The sequence below is a fragment of the Pteropus medius genome, unplaced genomic scaffold (assembly GCF_902729225.1).
Source record: "Pteropus medius unplaced genomic scaffold, Ma_sr-lr_union100, whole genome shotgun sequence".
In the NCBI taxonomy this organism is placed as follows: Eukaryota; Metazoa; Chordata; class Mammalia; order Chiroptera; family Pteropodidae; genus Pteropus; species Pteropus medius.
This window is the reverse complement of record NW_024350319.1, coordinates 21351754-21378852: the sequence shown is the minus strand read 5'-3', so window position 1 is coordinate 21378852 and position 27099 is coordinate 21351754. Positions and strand designations below refer to the sequence as shown.

Genomic DNA, 27099 nt, shown 5'->3' with positions numbered 1-27099 from the left:
TAGACTTTGTGCAATTGGCAGGCAAATTAAATTCAACTTTGAGGGAAAACACCATTGACTCATAACATACATTTTGCATCATTGTAGTGTAAGGTCTTCCCTATGTGTGTGGGAGAAGTTTCTGATCTTCTAAATGGGTATGTTTACTATTGCTGGTCTCTTTTTGCCAGTGTTTCTGAGCAGTTATTCCTCTTAGTTTTCTTATTTTTGTGTCTGTATTTATAGAGATTGTTACTTGTTGTGTATTCATAATATACCATCTGCATCATGAAAAAATACTTAGGCTAACAACTCATTTTGTGAAAATGCACTTGTCTCTGTTTTGAATCTATCATACTCTTCCATCACGATTGCTGCCCTGTTTTTGACACAGGAGCCAGGGAAGGATGACTCACTTGATACATTTCACATTTTTCTGTATTAATGCCTTTTTCAGTTTGTGGCATCTTTATTTCATTATTAGAGCAGTTGCTCTCTAAGATATTCAGAGTTTTAATTTCATTCAGTGTGTGGGCTAAGAAGGAGGTTTCCTGTAGAACCAGTTCTTCTAAATTCTTAAAAAATGCTTCCAGAAAGTATCCCATGTAGATACCTGGCTTGGGTAGGGCTTTTAGTAATGCTTAAATGGGAGATAACTGAACACAAAGCAGTATTCTGCTTAGCTTAACTGGGTAGGGAGGCTAGGAAAGGGAAAGGAGTGTCTAATGTGTTAGGAGAAAATCCACTTTGCATAATAATAACCGATTTAAATGTGTTCCATGGAATTACCATATATTTCAAGTAGGTACATAGGTAAAAGAAATTTTGCTAAGGTTGAAGTTCTGTAGTTGGCAACTCTTGTAACCCTGAAGATCCTGTTCTCTGAAGCCAGGAAAAAGCAGTCTGTTTCCAATTATATATCACAAAAATAGGGAAATTGGGCCAAGAAAAATGATCATTTGGTGGTTGGGTTGTTTTTTTGTAGAGGGTAAAGGAGAAGTGACCATAGACACTCTTAAAAAAAATAATCAGTTTTTATGTTGGCTTTCAAATTTTTCTCAAGCGTTCTATATTGTAAATTAAGAATAATTTTGGGATTAAAGACTCTGCCCTCCTTTGGCTCCTTTTTGTTTCTCAGAGAGCAGATAAAAGAGCAGTGAGGCAGTTTCTGCTGACACTAAGGGATTTGCTCTCATTGTTCTGGGACTGACTGGTGTTTTTGGTAAAGCCTTTTCCTGACTGAATGGCGCCAGGTTATGGGCTTCCAGCATCATACCAGGTAGTTGATGCTATGGTTTCCTTTGTTATACTTTTTATCCTGCTTTGAGCAGAAATGTAGTCCCTGTTGCTTAGCATTATTCTGCTTGGGGGGAAGGACTAGGGATGCTAATGTGAGAAGAATAGAGAGGTGAGAAGCCTAACTGGGAGTTGGATGATGTGTGGGTGAAGATATTGTCCTCAGCATTTGTCAGAAGCAACTAGCCTTTCTTGAAGCCTGTTGCTAGTTTCAGGATTAGTGGTCCCATGAGACCCAGGTGTTAACTAAGAGATCACCCCCAGCAGGTCTTAGTTCCTGTTTCTCACACCTTACACCTCCACAGAGTGTTGAATAAAACTTTCCTGGTGGCACAGAATCTCTGATAACAGCGAAGTCTGTCAGGGCTAGAGGCGGTTAGGTATTGGCTTTTTTTTTTTCCTCACTTCCCATTAATTCCTGGGTCTGCTACAGATGGGCTCCCATGCCCACCACACCATGAGCGGGCACCAGGAAAGGTGCCAAGTGCAAAATTCCATGCTTGTTTTTAGTTAGCATCTTCATTGTCCTCTTTTCGATGCATTTGCTGCTTTACTCTCCACTTTTCCCCATGTTTTATTATCTTGGCTTCCCTGGAACTACTTCTCCTGGTTGTCCTCTTACCTTCCTGATCTCCATTCAGGTTTCCTTTTCAATACTTGATCCTCACGTGTTGACATTCTCCAAGGTTCCATTTTCCCTCTCTCTTCCCTCTCAGTCTTTAGTCACTGATATTTCCTTGCCTCAAGGAAATATGTGCCAGTAACCCGCTTCTGCTTGCGTCCCCTAGCCAAATCACACCAATTCCACGGTGTCTCACCTTTAGCAGATCTCGCTTGGCATTTTCTTCTCCATTTGCAAATCGTCATATCACCTGGAAAGGTTGCAGGCGTCTTCCAGTTAGTTTTCTTGGCTACAGCATCTCTCAAATTATTCATCCATCATGGTGGGTACCTTCTAAAACAGATCTGTTTTTGTTTCTCATAATTGAAAAATCTCTGCTGTTCCATTATCTTTGGCATGGGATGTCTGGTTATTAACAACATAGCACTAGCCTATTTTTTTCAGTCATTTTCCTTCACCTCCTCCATGAAACTCTCTGTACTCATACCAGACTCTTCATGGTTTCCAAATCATGCCCTGTGCTCTCATGCCCTGTTCCTTTCACACTTGTCCCTCCTCTAGCACCCTCATCCCCCTTTCTCTTCTGTCTGGAGGTCCATAGCTCACTCATCCAGGCTATCTCTGTTAGCTTCTCTGGTAATGCGTCACACGGCTCCTCCTGGCAGGTGGTTGGTTAGTTGCTTCTTCTCTTAATTTCTCTTACAGCACTTCTCCTGCTGCCTCATGAGAACTTATTTTCTTCCTCTGTCAGATTGTGGACTTCCCTCGAGCAAATTGAGTCTTATCGACTTTGTACCCTGGGTGTGTGACATGGGCTTCGCGTATATGTTGTCAGCTTGAATTCTTCACCTCAGTTCCACGTCAGTTAAAGCTTCGAGGAAAAATCAAGCTTACGGTCAATATAAATTATAAGTATAGAAAAGACAAAGAAAATCAACTCGAATCATAGAGTGTGGGGTTAGAGTGGGGCTTAGAAATAGTCCTCTTCAAGTCCCTCAGGTACAGAGAGGTTAGTTGGCCTGCCCAAGATCACATGCCGGGGAGTAGAGCTTCCTTCTGCCCCTCTGCAGTATTCTCCACCCAAGAGCCAGATGGCCCTGATAAAATCTAAGTCAGATCCTGTCATGACTCTGCTTAAAACACCCTACTGATCATGTCCTTCTCAGAGTAAAAACCAAAATCCTTACAATGATCTGCAAAGTTCTATATAACCAGCCCATGACTGCCTTGCCTGTTACTTCTTAAACGTCACTCCTCCAGCTCTCTCACTCTGCCTCAGCTGCTAGGCCTGCTGCCATTCCCCTAGTGGGTCAGACGCGCTCTATCTCAGGGCCTTTGCATGTGCTATTTTCTTTTTCTTTGCTTGGAACTTTTGTTTCCCCAAGAATCTACAGAGTTTACTTCCTATAGGTCCTTACTCAAAACAGAGAAACAAACCAAACCAAAGACACCTGAATACTTACTCTCCCTTTTTTTCTGCTTTGTTTTCTTAGTATTTATCTGTCTCTCACATGCAATTATATATCTTGTTTATAGTTTACCTCCCCTGACTGGAATGTAAGCTCTACGAGGGCAGAGATTTTTATTTATTTTATTCCCTGTTGAATCCCCACACCTAGAACAGTCCTGGCATTGAACAGGCACTTGATAAAGATTTTTTGGATGAGTAAATGAATGACAAGAAGCAAGATTTTGTGGATTTCTTATAGTTAAATGTACACTTATGACATTAAAAAGGGAAAATGGTCAGGTCTGCCTGGAAGGAGAATCTGATTTAAAAAAAAAAACCATGTTTAAGGCCTGTCACCTAGAATACTGATCTCTTTTTAATTCTGACTTGAAGCAGTGGGCTCTCCCCAGCCTCACAAGTGGTTTGAGAATACTCCCATTTTACCTCTAACAGGATTGGGCTTGCTGTGGTTTCGCTCTGCCTGTGGTTTGCCCTTTAGCCCATCAGGATGAAAAGTAAACACAGCATTAAAGAAAAACGCGGGGGAGAGGAGAAGAGTTTCCTTGTGGCCCTGACATCTTCCCTTGGCTCTAAGCCCATCTGCAGGGTGGCTCATGGTACCTTCTAGACTTGCTTTGGGGCTGTGTTCTGAGGAACAGTTTGGAGATCACCAAGCCAGATGACTCTTGCATTTTGCTTCGATGTTTCGATTTCTTTGAAATGCAATGTTAAGTTTAGACCAAAAGGACATCGGAGAAAGGATTTTTTTAAAAACTAAATTACCATCTTAATTTTGAAGAGAGATTTTAATCCTTCTCAAAACAGAGGATTGCAATTGAAATCACCACTTGCTTCTGTCAGTGGTGCAGTGAAGAGTCAACACTGGGATTCAGCCCTATGAAACAAGTGACTTAAATCCAAGGGACAGTAAATTCCGCTTCTAAGGAAGCATCTGATTCTTGGGGTAGAACCGGGTTATGTTGAATGAAGAACTAATTTATATAGTGTAACAGTGATGTTAGAGGGATTTGCTTCCCGCTCTTTCCATGATAACATCAATATGGTTCCTACAGAGCCCTCCTTGTCAGGACACGAAGTCCAGCCAAGGAGGTAAGCACTTAGGAGGAAGTTTTTGGCCATGTACAAAGCCAGCAGCATAATTTAACCCTGAGATTCAAAACTATCAACTTGAAAATAAATTGTCTTGAATAGAGCAAAGTTATCAATGACCCAGTTAAAAATCATAGCTACTATTTCCTTAAGAATATATTAGGCATTAAGTGCTTTGCATGTTATTAATTTACTTAATCCTCATAATAGCCCCATTAAGGAAATGGAATCATTATCTCTACTTTACAGATGAGGCATGGTGGTGCTTATTAAGTTACCCACAGAGACACCACTAGGAAGACGCAGGGCAGAGATTTGAACCTATGTTTGCTGGAGGGTCCCACACTTTCCACTACTCTGTAGTCTGCTCCTGGAATACACCAAGCATGCTCTCAGCGCAGGGCCTTTGTGCTTGCTATCCCCATTGCCTGGGATGCTATTCCTTCAGATATTGCCATAACTCTATCTCTTACCTCTGTGCTCCAATGTCACCTCAGCTGAGAGGCTTTCTAAAAAGGATTTTGGTCACCAATTCCACCATGTGGGAGGGGTGTTCCTAGCAATTCTTAGACACCAGCAGGGTATCCGAGAATTCAGATCAATTCTGACACTGTTTACTGTATACCCGGAGATAGGATCGTATTCCACAGATTAAGTGCTCAGTCCCACGAGATGTCCCTCTATGTCAGACACCTGTCACAAGCTCAGATTGTCACCTGTGGTTCTGACCTAGGCCTATAGATTGGAGGTTCCAACTACTCCCTCCTTGGCTTTGATTAATTTACTAGAGTGGCTCACAGAACTCAGAGACACATTTTACTTACTAGATAACCAGTATACTCTAAAAGGATACAACTCAAGAACAGCCAGTTGGAGGAGATGCATAGAGCAAGGTATGTGAGAAAGGAAAAAGAGCTTTCATGCCCTCTCCAAGCACCACTCCCCCTCAGACTCCACGTGATCACCAACACAGAAGCTCTCTGAATCCCATCCTTCTGCGTTTTTATGGAGGCTTCGTCATATAGGCATGGTCATAAAATCATTGACCACTGGCGATTGATTCATCTTCCAGCTCCTCTTCCCATCTCGGAGGAGTGTGTGTGTGTGTGGGTGGAGTGAACGTTCCAACTCCCTGAACATAGGGTTAGTTTTCCTGGCAACCAGCCCCCATCTTTAGGTGAGGTCCAAAAGTCACCTCAGTAATGTAGCAAAAGACACCTTTATTCCTCTCATCACTTAGAAAATTCCAAGTGTTTTAGCAGCTCTGTGCCAGAAATGGGGAGGCAGACTATATGTATGTATGTATGTATGTATGTATGTATGTATGTATGTATGTGTGTGTATATATATATATATTTCTTATTATAAATCACATGATGGTGTGATAAATCCCTGACCCCCTATCTAAAATAACATCCCTCCTTTCATCACTCTTCTTAATCTGCTTTATTTTTCTTCATGGGACTTACTGCCACTCGACACATTATGTATCTATTGTCTGTCTCCCCCATTAGAAGGTAAACTCCATGAAACAGTGTCATGTTTAGTTCACTGCTGTGTCTCCAGTTCAATGAATAGTGCGTGGAACAAGGTAGATGCTAATAAATGTTTGTCGAATGAATGAATGCAGTAAAGTAAAACTGCCAATTGAGCCTTGAGTCCTTGATTTCAAAACGAGATAACATCCCTTATGTCAGATCTAATCACACTTTGCACTACCAGAATGTGACTGTCTGCAGGGCCTGGTTGACGACTGTAGTGGAGGAGTTCCTGTTTGTGGTGAAGAAGAACATGGGCTGTAGAATCAGACAGACCTGGGCTCCAATGCTGGTGCCCGGACTGATTAGCTGGTGACTTTGGGGTTGTTTAGTATCTTGAAGCCTTACTTTTCTCACTATAGAGTAAAGGGTATCTGTTCCCTTGGGTTGTTGAGAAGATGAAATGAGAAATTATGAAAAATGCAGTAAGTGCTCAGTAGTTGGTAGCTGAGAAGTTTTGTGGGGTGAGAAGAAGAAAGCAGGGTGTTAGCCTTTAATAGGAAGGAGAATGTGGTATAAACACATGAACAACCACAGAATAATTACAAAGCAGCATGTGGACAAGTCTTGGCTCTGCTAACTAGCTGTGTAACTGTGGGCCACTCATTGAGCCTTTCTAATTCTTGGTTTGCTAATCTGTAAAATTAAAGGGTTGGAGTAGATGTTATTTATTTCTAACATTCAGAGTTGGTACTGAGTAGAAGATAACATGGAACCAATTATATACGAAATGTCAAGGAGATAATGTTCACAGTGGGATGGGATTAATCAAAAGTGGCTTTTGGTATGATACATAGAATGAATAGAGGTAATGGAGTTTGAGGAATGGAATAAACATGGCAGTTTTGATAAAAGGGGCAGACCTGATGAAATTCAAGTTTATGTGTGCTTACATTGTTCGCAAGATAATTCTTTTAAATATTTTTGTTTATTAAATTATGTATTAAAAGTAGTTAATATAGTATTAGTATAGACATACCTTAAAGATGTAGTGGGTTTGGTTCCAGACCACCACAATAAAGTGAATATTGCGATAAAGTAAGTCATACAAATTTTTTGGCTTCCTGGTTTATATAAAAGTTATGTTAACCCTATACTGTAGTCTGTTTAGTGTGCAATAGCATTATGTATAAAAATACAATGTACATATCTTAGTTAAAAAATAGTCGATTGCTAAAAAATGCTAATTATCATCTGAGCCTGTTGGAGAAATGATAGGTTTGCTTCATGCAGGGTTGTCACAAACATTCACTTTGTAAAATAAACACAGTATCTACGAAGCACAAGAAAGCAGGACTCAATGAAACAAGGTATGCCTGTATTTTATTTACACTTGTGTTGTCAAGTTGAATGTTTTTCTTAGATAATACTTTCCAGCTTTGTTAAGTCATTCCTGCCAGGTATTACATGATTATGCATTTTATATTTTCACAAGTGTGTCTGAAGTCTCATTTTATAGGGGAGATTCAGCATTAGTTGTTAGTCCATATAACGACAATTATAAGTAGGATATAGAATAAAAGATTTTCTTTTTAATCTCTTCATATTGGAGATGAAGAAATTAAAGCCCAGAATGAAGTGACTTGTCTGAGCTTGTAAAACGTGTTGATACCAGAACTCCTGCTTGTCCTGTTCCTTTGAGACTGCCTGAGGTATAGGTTCTTTCTTACATACAACTCTTATTTATTGGTTTATCATTTATTATTGAGAAATGTTCTGATAATTCACCATCCCTCCATATTGCTTTTAATTGTAATGTACACAATAGTATTTTATACTTGCTATCCATTATGGTACCTTTAGTAGATGCCTACTGTGTGCCAACTGGCAAGCTAGGTAGACTGTGATACCTCTTTCTGGAGTAAACAGATAAGTGGGAAAGCCATACCTGGTAGGAAGCAATTACATAAAGATTTACCTGCGGGGTTGAATTGCACTACATTCCAGGTGTCCAGGTTTAACTTCCTCTGAGGAAATCAGAGGAGGCTTCCCTGTAGAAATAACTCTTATACACAGACCTGAGACCTGTAGATGTTGGAAAGTGGCCATGTTAGGGGGATCATGGAGGGCCACTGAGTTCCAACACAGTGAACATCGCTTCTGGAAGCAAGGGCTTGGCCATGCTGTGGGACTGAATTGAGGCCAGTGTGGTTGGAACATGCAGAGGATGAGGTCGGACTAAGTAGGCAACATCCAGCAGCCGTGTGAAGGGTTTTCGTCTTTGCTCTGACAGCAGTGGGCAACCATGGAAGGGTTTTGATTCTTAATGTTTCACATGCCTGGCCTGCTGAGCCCATTCCTCACCAGATAATGTCAGTTAAACGAAATGTATCTATTGAGGGATTACCTCCACTCAAAAGAAATGATTTTATACTGGAAGTCAGTGAGGGAAATCAAAGAGATCCTTTATTGCAATTAGCAAAATAGTCTTTTGCTAGAGTTTATTCTGAATTCATATATTTGCAGAATCCCCATGCATGTAAGTAAACATGTGAATCATATATTTTAGTTAAATTACTATATAATACATAAAATAGTCTCCTGGAAGTCTAGTAAATGTTGCTTCCCCAAAGCTTTTATTAATGGCCTGGTGCTTGCTCGGGCCTAAAGGATGATGACTGGTATCCTGAGAATATTCAGATGTGCTGACTTTCCCTGGAATAATTGCAGGTTGATGATTTAATAAGCCCTTGTGGTGAGAGCTGATTCTTCACACCAGGCAGCTTGGTTGGTTTGGTGGCAGTACCAGGCTGAGTTCCTCAGCCCCCTGGCTAAATCCCTGAAGTGAATTTGAGAGTCTTAAGGTACAATTGAGGGCTGTACAGCCAGATTGATTTAACTTACGCCAGAGATGCTGAGCAGTACCTTTACCACCCTTTTGGAACAGCTTTGCCATGTTACACCTATCTTTAGGATTCATATCTTGTATTGAGTTTGGAATCATTATTTTTTTGGTGATAGAGGAAATTGTTGAAATTCTAGTGGATGAAGTCTAATCCTAAAATTAATGCAAACTTTGATATAAACTATTATGTATATTATCTTGGTACTAGTAGTTTGCTTGGTTCTTTTAAAGTCTAGATGTATTTTAACTACAAAAACTCGAGTGCATTATTTTTTAAAGAAGTACTGTGTGGGCCAGGTATTGTTTTGGGTACCATGCCCGTATTTTATTGCAAGTTGCAATCAAAAGATCATTACCTTTTTACAGGTGGGGGGTGGGTGATGGAGGCTAAATGACTTGTCTAGTGTAACACTGGGTAAGCCAGGTTTGGAACCCTCAAGTATAGTTCTCTATTAATTCTAGCTTAAAATTATAAGCAACAGAAATCTTTGAATGCAAAAATATTAAATGTGAAAGGTGGTTCTTGGAATATTGCAGGGGTGAGTGAAATATCTGTCCTGGTTTGTGAACCTGAACCAAACATGGTCTTTCACAGAAATGTAATCATGCCCACCCTCCCCTTTCTGCTGTTTTTACTTGAGCAGTGAGGTCTGTTATACTTGGGATAGAAGGGCTTTTAAGACCTGACTGAAGGTCAGCCCCAAGGAACCTAAGAATGCTGGTGCCAGAAAAGTGTCGGTCTTACCCTCAGCCAGGAATGAGGGTGGACCAAGCCTGGAGGTGCAGGGGAGACTGGAGTCCAGCTTCTCTGCATGTCTCATACCCTCTGTGCCCGCTGCCTGCCTTCCCACTGGGTCTTCATGTGGAATTCCTGCCCATAAGCACAGGTAGTTCAAGAGTAATTCTTTTTTTCCCTTGGCAGCCACAGAATATTGGGACTTTAATTAATCTTAGGCCTCAGGAAAATAATTCTCTTTGGTAGAGACAGCCTGCTAATGATAAATAATGATAGCTTTTATACTGTTACATGTAAAGTCTCATTTGATTCTTGCAATAACCCTGTGATGTAGGTAAGCTTATTTTGTTATCGTCTTAGACATGAAGAAACTGAGGCTCCATTTTGCAATAACCCTGTGATGTAGGTAAGCTTATTTTGTTATCGTCTTAGACATGAAGAAACTGAGGCTAAACCTCTTTTCTTATCCAACCTGTTCTGAGTCTTAACTGATCTTTCATGCACTTTGCGTTCTTCCATTCTGTCCTCCATACAGTACCCAGGGAAATCTTTATTTATTCATTTTTAATTTTTTCTCCATTATTGAGCTTCAATTGATTTGCTGTTGTATAAATTTAAGATATACAATATAATAATCTGATATATGTCTATATTGCAAAATAATTACCACAGTAAGTTGAATTATAATCCATCACCTCCCTTAGTCACAAAAAATTTTTTCCTTGCGATGAGAACTTTTAAGATTTATTCTCTTTGCAACTTGCAAATGTACAATACAATATTGTTAATTATAGTTCTCATGTTGTTCATGACTTATTTATCTTATAACTGGAAGTTTGTACCTTCTGACCACCATCACCCATTTCCCCTTCCCCTATCCCTCACCTCTGGCAACCCACCATCTGTTCTTTGTTTCTGTGAGTTTGGTATTTTTAGACTTCGCATGTGAGATCGTACAGTAGTTGTCTTTCTCTCTCTGACTTACTTCACGTAGCATAATGCCCACAAGTTCTATCCATGTTGTTGCAAATGGCAGGATTTCCTTCTTTTTTTTAATGGCTGAGTAATATTCTATTGTGTACATTTTCTTTATCTATTAATCCTTGGTGAACACAAGTTGTTTCTATGTCTTGGCTAGTGTACATAATGTTACAATGAACATGGGGGTGCAGATATTTCTTCAGCATAATGATTTACTTTCCTTTGGGTATATATGTCCGGAAGTGGAATTGTTTGCTCTGTTTTTAATTTTTTGAGGAACTTCTCTACTGTTTTCTATAGTGCCTGTACCAGGGAAATCTTTAAAAACTCAACTGGATCATACCACTTTCTTGCTTAAACCTTATTCCTCCCCTGTCCCTTTCGGCTTTATAACTATGTTCCCTCCTGCATCAGGGACTTATCATGGTTCATGTACCTGAAGGTCATCCCTCATTCAACCTTTTAAATCTTTACTTATCTTCCAGGTTGTGGATACTTTTTCTTTAGAGCTTTTATCATAGTGTGTAATTGCATATTTGTGATTATTAGTTGGTTTATTTCATCTGTAAGCCCACGAGGACAAAGAATATGTCCCTTTGGCGATTATGTTCCTGTTGCCTGGCATGGAATAAATGGTAAATAAAGATTTATTGAAGGAAGAAATGAATCCCAGGAAATTAAATATCTTGCCTAATATAGTAAATAGTGTTAGTTTTATAAGAATATAAGCTCCATGATGGCAGGATTTTTGCCTTTTTTTTTTCCCCCTTGGCATCTTCAACAGTGCCTGGCTCATTGTAGAAGGTGTTTCTTGAATATTGATTGTTCTTAGACATGATTCCAAAGATTGCTTATCCAGACCCTGGACCTTTCTTCTCTTTGTGCCAAATCTGTCTGAAAATAGGGATTTGGAGTTATCCTGTTTCTCTGTGCAGGAGAGAAATCTGAGAGTTGCTGCTGTGACTCAGAAAGGTGGCTTTACTTTTCTGTATACAGGTCTCAAAGGGCATCCAAATGTCATCAGACAAACAACAGTATCTCTTTTACATCCTGTACACCCCTTTTTACCGGCTGCCAAGCTAGGTATTGATGTCATCTATCCTGCCTCTTTTCTAAATCCCCTGAATAACATGTTGAATAGCCATCAGAACAGTTCTTCTACCAGCTTTCATTTAACCATTTGCAGACTTAACAATATATATATATCTACATATATATATATTTTTTTTTCCCAAAAAATTCACTTAAGTGGCAGAGTAGAAACCTTTTAATGATCTCTTAGAAAACTGTTTCATGTTTAAGGCACCAGAAACTCAGATGTTATTTACTATTTGAGTTTAGGGAATGATAATGTTGTTATTTTACTTGCTGTGTTCCTGTCTTTAAGATCATCAAATTTGTTGAATACTTTCCCAGTTGGGAGCTGAACGGTCTTAGTGTTAAGATTTAACAACGCACAGGTTTGTGCTTCATCTCACCCTTTGCATTTTCAAAGAACTTGGAATCATATAGCATTACCAAAGATTGTTCATTTATTATAGCTGCCACTCACAGTTCTGAAGTCAAGTCACAGCTTGTGATCAGTAATGATTCGTACAGAGTGCATATGTCAACATGGAAGTACCAATATCTGATGGCAGTCATGGCAGGTTTTTCCCTCCCTCTCAGAAAAAGCTTTCTGTTTTCAGAGACTGAATATTGAATATCAAGGGTTTCTACTTTGTGATGATAGGCCTAGAGCTGGGAGGTGGAGTGCTGGTCATGGAAGGACTCAGTTGCTAGTCTTGACTCTGCTGTATAATTTTGGGCAAGAGCTGTGGGCTTGGGGATTGGGCTCTTCTTCATCAATGAAATCATGCTGAACTCTTCCAACTTTAAAAGCTGTTCACATACCTTTATCATGCTAATTCTTTCAATAGAGGAATTGATTGGCTGCAAGTTAATTGTAAATTTGTTCTAATTTTAAATAATCTCATGTGTATGTAGCCAGTTGTGTTAGCCACCTAGAGGGGATTCAGTAATTTTTCTTGCTGGCTTTTAGCCGACTGCAAGACATCATTTTGCCATGTTTTCCCTCTAAGATCAAGATTTGCTCTTTAAAAAACATCCTGGTCAACCCAGGGAATACTATTCTCAACCAATTCCTTTTGAACATTAGATTAACCCATGATGGTTTTCAGGACTCGTTTGGGTTGAGTGATTTCAGCTAATCCCACTCTTTACTCATGCACTCTGTTGGATCACTCATAGACACAGAGGAACTCTGAAATTAGTGGAATTAGTTTTACATTCATCTTTTTAATTTATCATTTAAAAATCCATTAAACTCTCACTCAGAATTTTTTTCTGTTCATTTGTGTATACTAAAAGTTCTGGTACCCTTTGATGGAACATATTACTTTGAAATATGGGCAAATGACTAGACCCCAAATTGTTCTTTCAAGATTTCAGAGTACCCTATTTGTATTTCTAAGGGAAGCATTTAGTTCATAAAGTCCAAGGAGATTCAGTGAGGTTAGAGAACCAAGGTGGGGAGTCCCTGATCTTTGCAAATTGAGTGTGATAAAACTTCACAGAAGAAAGAGGAGTCTGTAATTCCCTCATTTAACTTCAGATCTGTAATTTTTTCGGAAGCCTTCGATTATCCAGCATTTTTCTGGTTGAGGAGCTGATCCCTAAGTTGTGTGTGAAGGCGCTGATGCGTGCAAGTCTTGGCCCTCACTGGCATTCCACTGAGTGGGAGCGACACACTTCCCTTTCTGTTCTCTTCCGCCTTAGGATCCTGTCACCACATTGGGAAGATTAGACAACACCTCCCTGCAGTTTATTTTCTTTTTGAACAAGTTACATTATGGAGGGACTTTTAAGCTAAAAGAAGAAAAGCACCCTCTTTGTTAGAAGCAGCAGTGTGTAGTTTCAACTTGTCTTGGACTTCCTCGGAGATGTTTTAGGAGATGTTTTAAGATCCGGTGTAAACTTGCTGTGGTTTGCCTTTGGGCATCGCACTGTTTAGCTTGGCTCTATTATATCTGTAATTGCTGTATTTTAATAATTGCCCAATATTCTTGTCAGCAATTTGCAGTCTATATTTTTAATAGAACTGTTTGCCTTTCTTTTCCACAGGTTCATTCAGACCTGGTTTAAGCCCCTGGATTAACGAGCACAGTCCCACAGACCCTCTGCAGCTGCAGGAAGGGGGTGACACAAGCTCATTAAATAGTCTCACAAGCCTCGTGCTGGTTATAAGGTTATGTGTTCCATAAATCCTCTGGGAAGCCATCTTCTTCTGAGATCTCTTTATAATGTTTGCTTTATGAAAACTGCCTTTGCATTTGCTGAAATAGCATTTTTTTTTAAGAAAGTATTTTCCTTATCAATCCATTCAGGAAGTCTCACTTTTTGAAGGTAGCAAATAGGGACAAATCCTTTTTGCTGTTATTGACTTTTTAAGTTAGCAGAAATTTCCATTTCATCTGAGATGATGTGGAGTTACAATGACAGAAATATTGGACTCCAAAGGATGATTGAAGTCAGTTTCGTGGCTTCCAAAATTATCTCTATAATTTAGTCAGTTTTTGAGATAAGACCATTGTGCCCCCAGCGACTTATACTTCAGCTTGACTGGCAATTTCGTTCTTTTAGTGATTCCATTCTTTAGCTTATCTCCTTTTTGTATCTGTTGAATGTTTATTTTTTAGTAGGTAAAAGATTCGAACTGGTTTTGCACTAGCTAAAAATTACATAAATAACCACACCCTAATTTCTTCACTTTATTGGCATAAATATACCTCAAAAAAGAACGGCCAAGTGGTGATAATAATAGTTAACATTTATCGATTGCTTATTATATGCTTGGCACTGTTTTAAGTATTATATATATAATTGAGCAGTGTTAGGTATGTGTGTGTGTATGTGTGTGTGTGTGTGTGTGTGTGTGTGTGTGTGTTCATTTATTCCCATAAAAGCTTGCCCATAGATAGGTTCATTTATGCAGAACAGCCCACCATCACCCATTTGGTAGGTGACAGAGTGGATCCACACCTAGGCAGACTTTTAACTGCCATCATAATGTATATTCTATTCATAGTAAGCCTGTAATCACTATTATATACTGAGGTTGAACCACAGTGCCTCCTGCATATACAATAATTTAGTTTCAAGATGTATTTAAAATTTTAGTTTTGAAATTAGATCTTTATTGTTATTATTTCTGCATAAGTAATACTTGTAAAACCCAAATAGCACAAAACCCAAATGGGAATTCACTGAAAAGGCTCCTGGTTCCTTCCACCACTGTCTGCCAATCATTTTTTTTCTCTCCTCATAGACAATCAGCATTATTACTGCAAAGAGCCATTTTCATTATCTTTCTCTTAACACTTGATGCAGTGAACTAAGACTAATTAATTAGAAACTCATTTTGCTGTTGTTTTTATATTTTTGTATGGTATCTGCAAGTGCCCAAACTGGATTTATCTCTGGATAGCAAGCTCGTTCTGTGGATGGTATTTCCTAGGAGAGGGTAACAGGGCTGCAACCCTGGATATTTGAGATGGTTCCTGGGAATTACTTGATCCAACCTTGCCCAGGACTTAGATAAGGCAGGGTCTTTGTGCTTTTATTTAGTTGTTGGGCATCTTTTATCCCTGATGAGAAGGAATCATGTCCTTAAACAATTCTTGGAACATAGTAGGTGCTTAATAAATGTTGAAATGAATAACAGCGGTTTGTGCCAGGCTCAGGGATATAGGGCTGGAAAATATACTTTGAAGTGTCTAAATGGGACAATTTTTAGGGCCATAGAAGGGATATTCAAGTTAAGCAAACCACCATAACACTTGCTGTTCAAGGTTCTATAGGAAAAGGTTAGAAATGACCTCTGGATCCTCTAGTTCAGTAATCAGATAGTCTCAGATGAGGTTAAGAGACGGGAAAGACTTTTCTCCCGTTAAAATATTAGCAAACATTTCAAATAAGAATTTTGCCTTTTAATGGTTCTTTATTTTCCAGATCGGGTCTGAATGTATTTTAATTTGATTTTTGTGGCAACTCTGCAACAAAAATTTACAACATTAGATTCTCTAATCAGGGGTTGTTTGGGTTTTCTCGTTAGCCCTAGAGAATTCATGTATTGTCATTGATTACTTTAGTGCTATAATATAACTGGTGATGTTATAGGTGCACCTTCATTTTCTTCTATAATCCTGAAAATTTTATATAAAGCAAAAGATTTAAAATTTCAAAAATACGCATGTCGTTGCAAAAGTATTGCTATACAAATTTTTTTTAAAAAAGTTATTTAGCTATACAGATATTTATTAGGTAATTATAATCCCCACCTCAGTTTACTTGAGTGCTGTCTCTGCATCTTTTAAGACAAATTTATCTTATACTTTTAAGAAATTCTTCATTTCATTCTAATGTATGTTTATGAAAAGAAGTTCCTGCATTAATTTTTCTTCTTGCAATATGCTTATTTTTACAGGCAATTTGAAAATTGGAAAGGAAGATTTTAAGGCCACTTCTGATTTGGAAAGGCTGTCTGTGATCTGAAGAAGTACAAGCTGAAGTGACTGAATGAGACACACTTTTGGAGAAATAAAAATGACTTCTCATTATGTGATTGCCACGTTTGCCCTGATGAGTTCCTGTTTAGCCACTACAGGTAAGTCGTATCATATTAACTACATGTTTATTATATTCTTTTGGATATATTTTTCCTCAGTTTTTTCAGTTTAGTAAAACTTAGGACATGTGATATTTATGTAAAACTTGAGTATTTATGTTCTTTAGAGAAATAAAATATTTTACTACTATGCAGATACATAGTATGTTTGTCTATGTTCTATTTTAATAGACTGGTACTAGTGTTCTAACGTTCTAATGTCAGTGATAGAGATACCTAACCAACCTTCAGTATTGATGTGTGTAGAAAACAAATAGGCTAGTTGTTTAATCCCACTTAATTTTGTTACATGCATAGATTGCATTTACTTTCTTGTCCTAAATAAGAATTTTAAGAAAGCCTTTTTGTTCTTTATTATAAAATAAATAGATCTTCTAGAAAGAGGAGACATACTGCCTAGCAGCCTGGCATAGGCTGCTTAGAAGGTATTTAATTTTGCCTGTTTCAAATATTTTGATATGTAACTTTAAAAAAAGTATAGAAGTATACCTCAGAATGTGAGGTTGGAGGTGAGAAGAAGGAAATGACTTGGTTGGAACATTGTTGTTTAAATAAGAGTGTCGGATCCCCCACATCAACCTCTTAGTGTTGGCAGTCAGGGTTACTTAACAAATTTAGAGGCTTGATTTGCTCTGTTTTGTTGTAATTTATTTTGTGTCTGTTCTATAATGGGGTACGTAAAACTAGTTTGTTGGACCAGTTCTGGAAGCTGGCTGGTTTCAACAGGAAATATATGGACTTGAAAAATGACTAATCTCTTGGTTTTTGCTATTGAAATCACATACAGTTGAGATGATAGTTATGATAACAATTTATTGAGTGTGCACTACAGCCAGGCACTGGGCTAAATTATATAGACTATAACAAGAAATAAAGATATTCTTTTTTCATGAACTCACTTAATCACAGCTCTGAGGTAGGTAGGATTATTTTTCTCATTTTACAGATGATGAAATGAGATATAGAGAGATTAGATACTTGCAGTGTCATGTAGTTAGGAAGTGGAGGAGCCAGGGTTTACATCTGTGCTGTTAACCTCTGTGCTGTACTGAAGATGCTAGACCACCAATCGAGGTTGCAGTAGACTCAGACTAGTAGTCACGTATAGGCACAGACTGAGTTAAAGCCAGTTTGCAGAACTTGGTTTATGAGATTGAAAAGCAGAATGTCCTCCTCATTGCAAATACCTTGAGAGAAAGTTGCTAGTTTTTTTTTTTAATGTCAGCGTGTGAATTTGAACTGCCCATTCTCTGTCAGCAGTTTCATTTTGTCTCATAATTGAAGAGTTATTTGCCTTTTAGCCTGTGTATTAAGACTGATCTTAATTAAAATCTCATTGAAAAGTAGTAGAGAAAAAAAAAGTGAGAAATAGCTTGATGGAAAATATGCTGTTTTGATGATAAGATGTATAATCATACCTGGTGGGTTTGAGGCAGAATTTTCTGCTTTCATTGATGCTGGGGGCAGACTGAAAAACATGACTGGGAAAGCGATAAGTTTAATGGCTCTGTACAGCCTTGATGTATTTGATAGTGAATCAGTTTTGCTTAAGACTTTCCTTCTTGGAAATCATGGTAAAATATTTTGAGTTCTGTACACACTCAAAGCTTTGCTGAGGTGTATAGTAAAATGGAAGGTACAGTAAAATTATAGATTTTGTAACAATCCGAGGTAACCCATAAGTAGTACAGAGGTAGAGATGCCTTTTTGAACAGCCTAATGGGCCAAATGAATAAAGAAGGAAGGAGAAATGTTTTGTATTTACTGATATCTAGTAGCTTTCTGTATAGGCTCAGCAGACTTTACAAAATACTTTTTGGGGCATTCTGGGTAAGTTGAACTTCAAGAAGATAGTAGTAGTAGTAGTAGTAGTAGTAGTAGTAATAATAATGTATATTTATAGAGTAATTAATTAATTATTGTGTGCCAAGCCCTGTTCAAAGTGTTAAAGTATTATCTCATTTCATCCTCATAACTGCCCTAAAATGTGTAGGTACTTTATTTATCCCCAGTTTACAGATGAGGGAACTGAAGCACAAATAAGTTAAGTAACTCCCTCAAGGTTGCACATCTAAGTGACATATTTAACCATAAACTCACTTAGTCTAGGTCTGCAGATTGAGCCTTTAAGTCTCTACACTATGAGGGAGTATTGCTCAGAAGGGTATTTGTTTAAAAAGAATGATGATGGTTTTACTCTGTGCCATCTGTGTCTTCATGAAACATCAAGTAAATCACTGTACTTGGTCTCTGCCAAGTACAAAACATAGTGCTAGCCACTTAAATGGAAAAGTCACCTCTTTTTTGAGTCGCTTGTACTTTAGTTAGGCATATTAAAATATAACCATATAACAAAATAATCAATATATGATGAGTTCCGAGTAAAAAACCTCAGAGGGGTCAGAGGGGGAAGCCCTGCTCGGTTAGAGCAGCTAGGGATGAGTTTGTGGAAGCGCTAGGTCTTCAGGCAGAATCTAAAAAGAGGAAGGCATTGGGTTGACCAGATGGGAGAACCGTGACTAGCACAGTGCATGGCTCTTAGGTGCTTGATGGTTTTTTAAAAAATGAATGACCTGGAAAACTGGTATGGGAATGTAGCAGGAGGTTTGTTGGGAAGGAAGGATGGGAGTAGATTGCACAGGACCTTAAATGTCAGAATAAGGCTGTGGCTTTCATTTTGAGGTTTAGATTCTCTCTTATATTCCCCTGTAGCCAAAGGCATACAGTGTCAATCTTAGAATTCAAGCTATGGGATGTGGTTCCATAGTGTAGCAGTTAGCACATCTGTTTTACATGCAAAAGGTCCTAGGTTCGTGCTCCAGTGGAGCCACGGTCTATGGTCTACGGCCATGACACCTTGAACAAGCCCAATGTTTGATCTTGGAAGCTAAACAAGGTTAGGCCTGGTTAGTACTTGGATGGGAGACCACCTAGGAAGACGAGGTGCTGTAGGCCAAAAAAAAAAAAAATTCAAACCGTGGCCTTAAAAAGTGAGGCTGAGATTATGGCCTCATTACCTTCAAAGACAATGGTGCCTGGCACATAGGCTGACATTTATCAAGGGCTTGCTCTCTGTCAGCTCATTTATTTTGTCTTTATAAGACAAAATAAGGCTTATAAGACTAATACCTATAAAATAGGTATTAGTTTTATTATCATCATCTGCATTTTATAAACAAGGAAACTGCGGCTCAATGTAATGATTTGTATAAAGTTCCATAACTAATAAGTGATAGAGCTGAGACTTGAACCCAGGTGGTTTGGCTCTCAAGTTCAGCCCATCAACCATTCCACTGAAGCTTCTGTGTAGGAGAACCTCAGTATGGAATGAATGGACCTCTGTGCTTGATTGAGTAGCCACCAATAAGACATCCTGGAACCAGATTAAACCCCTGTGGTCTCAGAAGAGATGTATGTAAGTCATCAGAACTGAGGAACTCAAGTAATGAGCCTTCTTTATTTGTGTTCTTACTTCACGGGCATGGCCATGAAGTTCTGTTGTGGAGTTCTTGGCAGTGGAAGGGGTGAAGGCTGTAAAAGACGTCCTGTAGATACTCAGCCAGGGAGGGGTGGAGTGCAGCACAGCACATAGAATGAGCCCAAGTTGGAATAGCAGAAGACTGCTTTTCTAGCCCCATGGGTTTGCTGGGCCTTCAGTGAAAGCCTTTCCTTCTCTGCTTGAAGCCGAGGATGAAGGAGGCAGTGGGCAGCAAGCCACATCCCAGGGTCAGTGGTTGCTTTGACAAAACCCATGCTTTTCCTTCCTTCCCTTGTTCCTTGGTTATTGTACAGCATTGTAGGGGAGGGAGGGCCATGCTCTTTTTTTGTGGGGTTGGGGAAGACCATGCTATTTCTTAGGGGATGGGGAAGGCCATGCTCTTGGTGAATAAGAGCTGTGTAAGGACTATAATGACTCCTGATTAGAAATTACCTTAGATTTTTGACACTGTACCTTAGATCCTGTAATCTCTCTAAGAAAAGTGGGAAGTTTCAAAAATAAATGCTTGCTCTTATGGGCTTAAGGTTCACTAAGTTTTCACTTTAAAAACTGTTCTGCTACACATCTTTAAAAAATATTAACTGTTGCCTCTGAGGCTTGCCAGAGTTCGTAGGGCTGTGTTTCCAGAAGCCTTAATGAGAAAAAGAGGCACACATGGAGAATTCAGGGAAATCGGTTTGGTTGGAAGGGATAGACTTGTCTATACACCATTGGCCCCTCGTGCCAGGTCAGAGAGCTACTGCTGGGCTGAACTGTGCAGAAACACTGCTGGCCTTGATGCCAGCGGACTGTCGATGGGACGGCTGTGTCCCTCATTCCACTGTTTTCATTTGGTGCCTAGATGCATACTTTTGGAGGCTTGCCCACATCCTGCACACATTTGTATTGAACAAACACATTTCTTTTCATCTCTCCTGGATGCATCTGGAATTCCAGGTACAGTCTACAGGAAAATAGAAATGTTTTTACTTGGAACTGTTTTCTTGCTAAGAAAGCTCTGAACTCTTTGTGTCCATGGGACAGCAAGCAGAGATACCAGCTTGTTAAGATGTAGTTTAGCATGGGACACGCTAGCAGCCTTGGGGAGAGGCTAACCTAAGAATATAGGCACACCTTGTTTTACTGAGCTTCACAGATGTTGCAGTTTGTACAAATTGAAGGCAAGACCCTCCACCCGCAAAAGATGACAGCCTGCTTTATTGCAATATTTTTTTGTGGTGGTCTGGGACTGAACCTGCAATATCTCTGAGTTATGCCTGTAATATCATTTTATATTTATAGTTTTCAAAATGCTCTTATACCTAGTATTTCATTTTATTCTCATAGCACTCCCTGGGGTAGGCAGGTATTGTTTTTTTTTTGTTTTGTTTTGTTTTTGTTTTTTGTTTTCATTTCTAGAAAGAGGGTAATGGGACTTAGAAAAAGTAATTTAGAAAGATGGTTCAACTCTCAATCAAACCAGAAATCGACACACTTCTGCATGACAAATTGCAGTTTTATGGTCTTTTTGCTGTAGTGCACCCCTTAGCACCTCTTGAAACAGTGCCAGCCAGGCACTCTACTGGGCACTCTGCATGTGTCAGTTCATTTAATCCCAACAGAAACTCACCGAAGTAGGTGTTTATCTTTATCACCGTTTTTGTAATTTTTATTACTGCCATTATTATACTCATTTTACTAATGAGGAAACTGAGGCTTAGTGAAGAAAGGTGTAATAATAATATGTAATGAGTGACAAATCAATTTTTTAAATGGTCATTTATGTTAAAAAGTGATCATTTATGTACAGTCATAAAACTAGTAGCTGTAGAGTGGCAGCAATTCCTGAGTTCACGCTCTTTCTATTATGCTGTCCAAAAGAACTGGCACTCTTTTTCTTGGACTTGAGATTAACAGCCTGAGAACTGTAGAGCTGGTTCAGCCATAGTTTTCTCCTCTCTGTCAACTGAGTGATCAGAAGCCATAACTCATAATGGTAGGAAAGTGGGGAGAGTGCTGGCAGAGGCTGCTACCAGGGAATAGAAAGGGTAGAAGAGGATTAGGCTTGAAGGTTCAAAGTAAATTTAACAAGGCCTTCTCTTGCCAACTCCTAAATCTCTGGACACAGCTAGTTGATTTGGTCTGTGATTATTATTGTTTTTAGGTGGTTATTATAACCGCTTTTGTGTTTAATTCCACTTTTGGATACACAGAGAAAAGATACGTCAATTGTGGTGCCAGCAATCACCGTGGTGCCAACTTTCTATTTATTTTAAAGAGCAAATAACTGCATTAAAAGATCCACAGTGGAGAGAGTAGCCTGAATTTTAAATTGTGTTCCCTTTGGGGATACTGTGCATATCCATGATGAAGGCCCTCCCCTATTATGTTTGTGCCACAAACAGCACACACACACACACACACACACACGGGATAGTTAGTTAGTAGTAAAGAAAAAGATGAATTTGTTTCTCTAAGTTTCCCTTGCCTTGCATGGACCTGGATGAGTGTGTGTGTGGAGTAGAATATATGGTATCTAATTAAAGACCTTTTCTTTTCATTTGCAAGGGGAGTTTACCAACAGATAGTTGGGTAACCGGATGTGCACATAGTTTAAGAAAGATATTTACCAAGAATGTGAGTAAGATTACACAAAAATTTGATGTCAGACAAACGAACAGAACCCAGGTTTTTTTCTACGTCGTATCCTTATCCTGGACTGTGTAATTGCCACCCTGATTTCTATATGCATGATTTGTTTGGGTTATTTTAGGACACCAGTAGTGTAAACACTGGTCAATATTTTTATCAGGACAGAGCTATCTGTGTGTGCCCACATAGCTGTTTAATTGCCCAAAGCTTATACCTTCGCATGTTGTATGTATAGGAAATTAGGCTTTCTTAGCTAGTTTGCTTTGATAACTAATCCCTCATACTGTGGGGCCACTTTGAATCATTGATAGAGCTCCGAGCACTGGTTTTGGAAGTGTTGCAGGAACAGGGAGTATTCCGGGAAGTGTTCCAACCTGAGGCCTTCTCTCAGGACTGGCTCTGGCACTGGTCACCCGGGGGCTTGCCCCTACTGCAAGATTGGCCCGGCGTGTGCTGCATCCATGTGAGCTGCTGACTTTCATTTTCTTTAAAACATTCTCTGCCAGAGTGGCCTAAAGAGTTATCTGTCCTGAAGTCCAATATTGTCATATTTTTGTTCTCTGAAAGGAGACTGTAAATCAGGTGGAATTCTAGAGGCTTAAAAATGCACTTGCTCTCAGAATGTTCCTTCTTCAGCGGAGGCAGCAGGTGCTCTGGGGACTGAGGCCCAGTTATTCTCCTGCCCTATATGCTTCCAACTATTAGAAATCTGAAGAAAAAAAATGTCTAGAGTAGAATGTGGAAAATTTTACTGTCTTCAGAGGAAAATATTGATTCTTTTTTTAAACAAAAGCTATTCTCTCTGTTGGCAATGAAGGGAGCCATATAGTGATACGTGGTAGTTATGGCAAAAGACAAAAAGTTCTGAAAAACTGCTCTGGGTTCTTCGTGTTGCTTCCCTTTGTCATCACGTGCCTGAATAACTTGGTCCTCGCCTAGACACAACCATCAGGAGTATCCTTTCCTTCCTACCCTTCCGCCCGACCCAAAAGGGTGCTGAGGTGCACAGGCCTCCGGGGAGGGAGGGCAGAGCATCGGCTCCTAGAGTCGGCCCCCGCTCTGTTGTTTCCATCTGTGATGCCACCAGCTGTTGTAGCACTTTCCTGTGACCAGCTCTTTCAGTGGGTCGCATCTGTGCCCACTCTGTTGTTTTATTGCTGCACGGTGAAGCAAAATGCCACCTAGCTCCCACGCTCCCTTTTCTTTTGAGTTGGAGGAAAGAACCATTTGTCATTCTGAATAACTGCTATGTTTAGATGAAAACTTGTAGTTGGGTCGAAAACTTTGAGTGCCTATCAAGTCTCAGGTACTTTGCTAGCTTCTGAGGCACAGAAAGGGGAGACTTTGTAGTTAGTATAAACAATGAGTTTTTTCCAGTTTCCAACATGGTTAAGTTTCCTGAAGTGTTAATTGATTGATTTATTCAACAGGTATCTGTTGAGCCTTCTAGATACTATTCCAGGTGTTGGAGATAGAGCAGTGAACAAAACAGGCAACCATCTTTGTCCTCATGCCACTTACAGTCTAGTGGGGAGAGACTGACCCAAAACAAAAAAGTTACGGACATTTTAGCGGGTTCAATGGGATGTTAGTGGGTGAATACAGTGTAAAGTAAGATAATTAAAGATGTCCTCACTGGGAAGATACTTATAGCAAATTTAAGCTAAGATTTGAAGGAGGTGAGCTAAGTAGATATCTGGGGGAATGAGCATTCCAGGCAGAAGGAAAAGCAAGTGCAAAGGTCCTGAGGTGACAGTTTGCTTTGTGCTCAAGCAGTAGTCAGCAGGCCAGGTGGCCGCTAGAGTGAAGAATCAGAGAATTTGTTGGGCTGCCTAAAAGCCTGGTAAGCCATTGTACGGTTTTTACTCTGAGTGAGATGGAGTCATTGGAGGGTTTGAATAGTGGAATGATATAATCCGAAGGATGTTTTAACAGGATCACTCTGACTGCTGTGTCAAGAATAGACTGTTAGGCAGGGGTGCATTCGGGGATACTCTTGGCTATTGTAATAATTGAAGCAAGAGGTAGTGGTGGCCAGGACCAGATTTTAGAAGGAAGGACCTGTGGGAGGAATAATGCTTATGAAATTAAGAATGAATTTGGATTTTCTTTCAGTTTGTTCCTTTTGAGGAGGAATGAGGATAAAGACTTATATCTCATATCAGTGGAATCAACTATGTCATAATAGTAAAGATAATTACTTCAACATAACAGTAAAAAACACAGAACAACCCCTCAAACCATCTAAACAAAATCTCTCTGGACTGTGAGACTGTCCTTGAAAAAATCACTGTCTTAAAAGCTTGGATCCTCTCTTTCTAACTTTCCCTCCTGGTTTCGGTCTCATCCTTTTCATTCTCCTGGTGGCCTGTTTTTCAAGATTATGAGTTTTGAGGTCTATGAGAAGCACCTTTTGCAAAAGTGCTTCTCATAGCAAAACTAGTGTTTCAGAGAAATACTAGTAAACAAATATGTGTAAACTAATTTTTATTAATTAGACTGCAAGGAGCTTGATACTTATAGCAAAATTTCTGTAATGAAAATAACACTTTAAACTGTTTTGTAATATGAGTATTCATATTGGTTTTGCCTGAGGCTGACTGAGATATACCCATCTTTCTTTTAGAATTGCACATTATACACAGACAGACATTAGACCAGTGCTTTCTAAACTTTAATGTGCACATGACTCACTTGGGGATCTCGTTAACGTGGCGGAATCTGTTTTAGAAGGTCTTGCTGGTCACAGATTGTACGATTTTTAACAGGCCCATATGATTTTAATGCTGCTGGTCTGAGGACCACATTTGACAGTGTAGATCATCAGTTTTCTTAATGCACAAATTGTAACATAGAACCTGCAAAAACATCTAGAAAATTCTTACTATCATAAAAGAGAGGTGGGCTTTAGCATGCTTTTGAAACAGCAATCTCAAAAACCTTTCATTAAACTCACATAGTCCGAGGGATTGATATGTTGGAAAGGAAATTGGTTTGAGGAAGTGAGTTCCAGATACCTTCAGCCGTCCAGCTGTAAGTGTAGTGCGCCTGCAGAAACCAGGTGCGTCTTTATTATTTATTAGCTGGGGCTACACCTTGACATAATCATCATAGTTGTTAAAGGAATTTCCCCCCAGTTCTTCCTTTTATGTGCTTCTTTTGCCTTTTCCCACTTCTTGCCTCGTGACTTAGTAGACCAATGTAGGAGACTTGTGTTGAGTCATTGAGCATGGGGAGATTGGTACAGGCAGCTGCAGCTGAGGAGACTCTAGGTAATGAGGGATGGTACCAGCTGACTGGGTAAAAGGATGTTAAAAAAAGGTAATGTTAAGTGGGGCATACCTCATTCCTGCTGCGGCTGTTCTAGTTTTTAACTCTGGCTTCCTCACTGATTCCTACTTCATTCCTATAATCAGACTCCAGGATAGAGCTTTAAAAAATTAACATTTTTCAGAAGGGCAGAAAATTCGCCAAGTCGTTATTGATATTTATTAAGTACCCCGACAACATATTTTTAAAAAATTGGGGTGAGACTGTGCCTGTAAAGTTGTCTTTTATGATATTTTCTGTTTATTTTTTCCCCCTGAGTAGTTTGTAAGGTTTTTCTGATTTGTTTTCTCAGACCTCACCACTGTCATTGGTGGGGGAGGGGCCAAGGAGCCACCTAAGCACAGCATTGAAGCTTGCCACAAGCCCCAGGTGGTGGTCGTTCTGTTTTTGAAACTGGACCAGGAAAGTCCAGAGGAATGCAACAACATTTTTACTTCTTGCACCCTGCTAGCTTTTTTTTTTCTAGGCCTCCTAAAAATGTGTTTATATTGCTGGCCATGCGTGTGGAGCAGTCTGGAATTCTATGTGGCATTAGATAGTGAAAAAAATAGATTTCCCACATAAGACTGAGGTTATGGGACTGGGAAATCTTAGATTATGCAGGACTCTAATAGAAAGAAGGGAAATTTGGGATGAGATTTATTTCAATATTTAGTTTTCAAAAGTACTATACATTAAAAAACATTCTTAAACCAGTCTTTTTGGCAGTGGAGATGTGTACTAGAAGCAATACCAAACTTTTGAGTATCAATTAAGAATTTCTACTCATTAGAAGAAAAAAATGTCTTTAGGGCAAAAGAATAGTTTGAATTTCAAGAGCCCCGTAATTATATAATTTGAGAGCGGGGTCTGGCATATTGTGGAGGACGCTGAGGATCTCACCTCAGTAGCACCAACGCCTTCGTCACCCCAGGACCCTCTCTGCAAGGATGGTTTCACTGTCACCAGCCAGGTCTCAGCCTGGCCCAGTCGAGTGCTTGGGGAGTCTGTGTCCTCTGTTTTGCCACGTTTAATTAGCTCTGGAAATATGCTATCAAAGGCTGTCTGGCAGTGTTTCATTAATGGTACGGGGTGAATTCAAAAGCGCTAATTAATTGTTTTAGATTATTTGCAAAGCCCATGCTGAAAAATCTAATGCCTGTAGGAGAAAGTTGGCAGAGGCTGTTCAGAGATTAGTCTGGACATTACCGGCTCAATTGCCTTTTGGAGTTCTGCCAAGAGGGGAATTGTTTTTCTTTTAAGAGAAGTGCTTGTGGTCATATTGTTCCCTAAATTTCCAGTTTACTGCTCCACCAGGCTCTTGGCTGATGGAGCTCATATGGCCTTGCAGAGCCAGGGAGCCCAAAGAGCATCTTCTAGAGGTTTTGTTTTTATTTTGTGAAACACAATTACTTAA

General features: G+C 39.4%; 1 protein-coding gene and 1 pseudogene across 1 annotated transcript in view; both read left to right on the top strand.

The window, feature by feature from the left end:
- Window positions 1–27099, top strand: part of TGFBR3 (transforming growth factor beta receptor 3) — a 179380-nt gene that overhangs the window by 5622 nt on the left and 146659 nt on the right. Inside the window, exon 2 of the mRNA XM_039838819.1 lies at window positions 16043–16222. Coding sequence (XP_039694753.1) covers window positions 16135–16222 — 88 coding nt within the window. The 5' untranslated portion in view covers window positions 16043–16134. The remainder of the gene's footprint in view (window positions 1–16042; window positions 16223–27099) is intronic.
- On the top strand, window positions 19083–19198 carry LOC120583540 (uncharacterized; annotated as a pseudogene).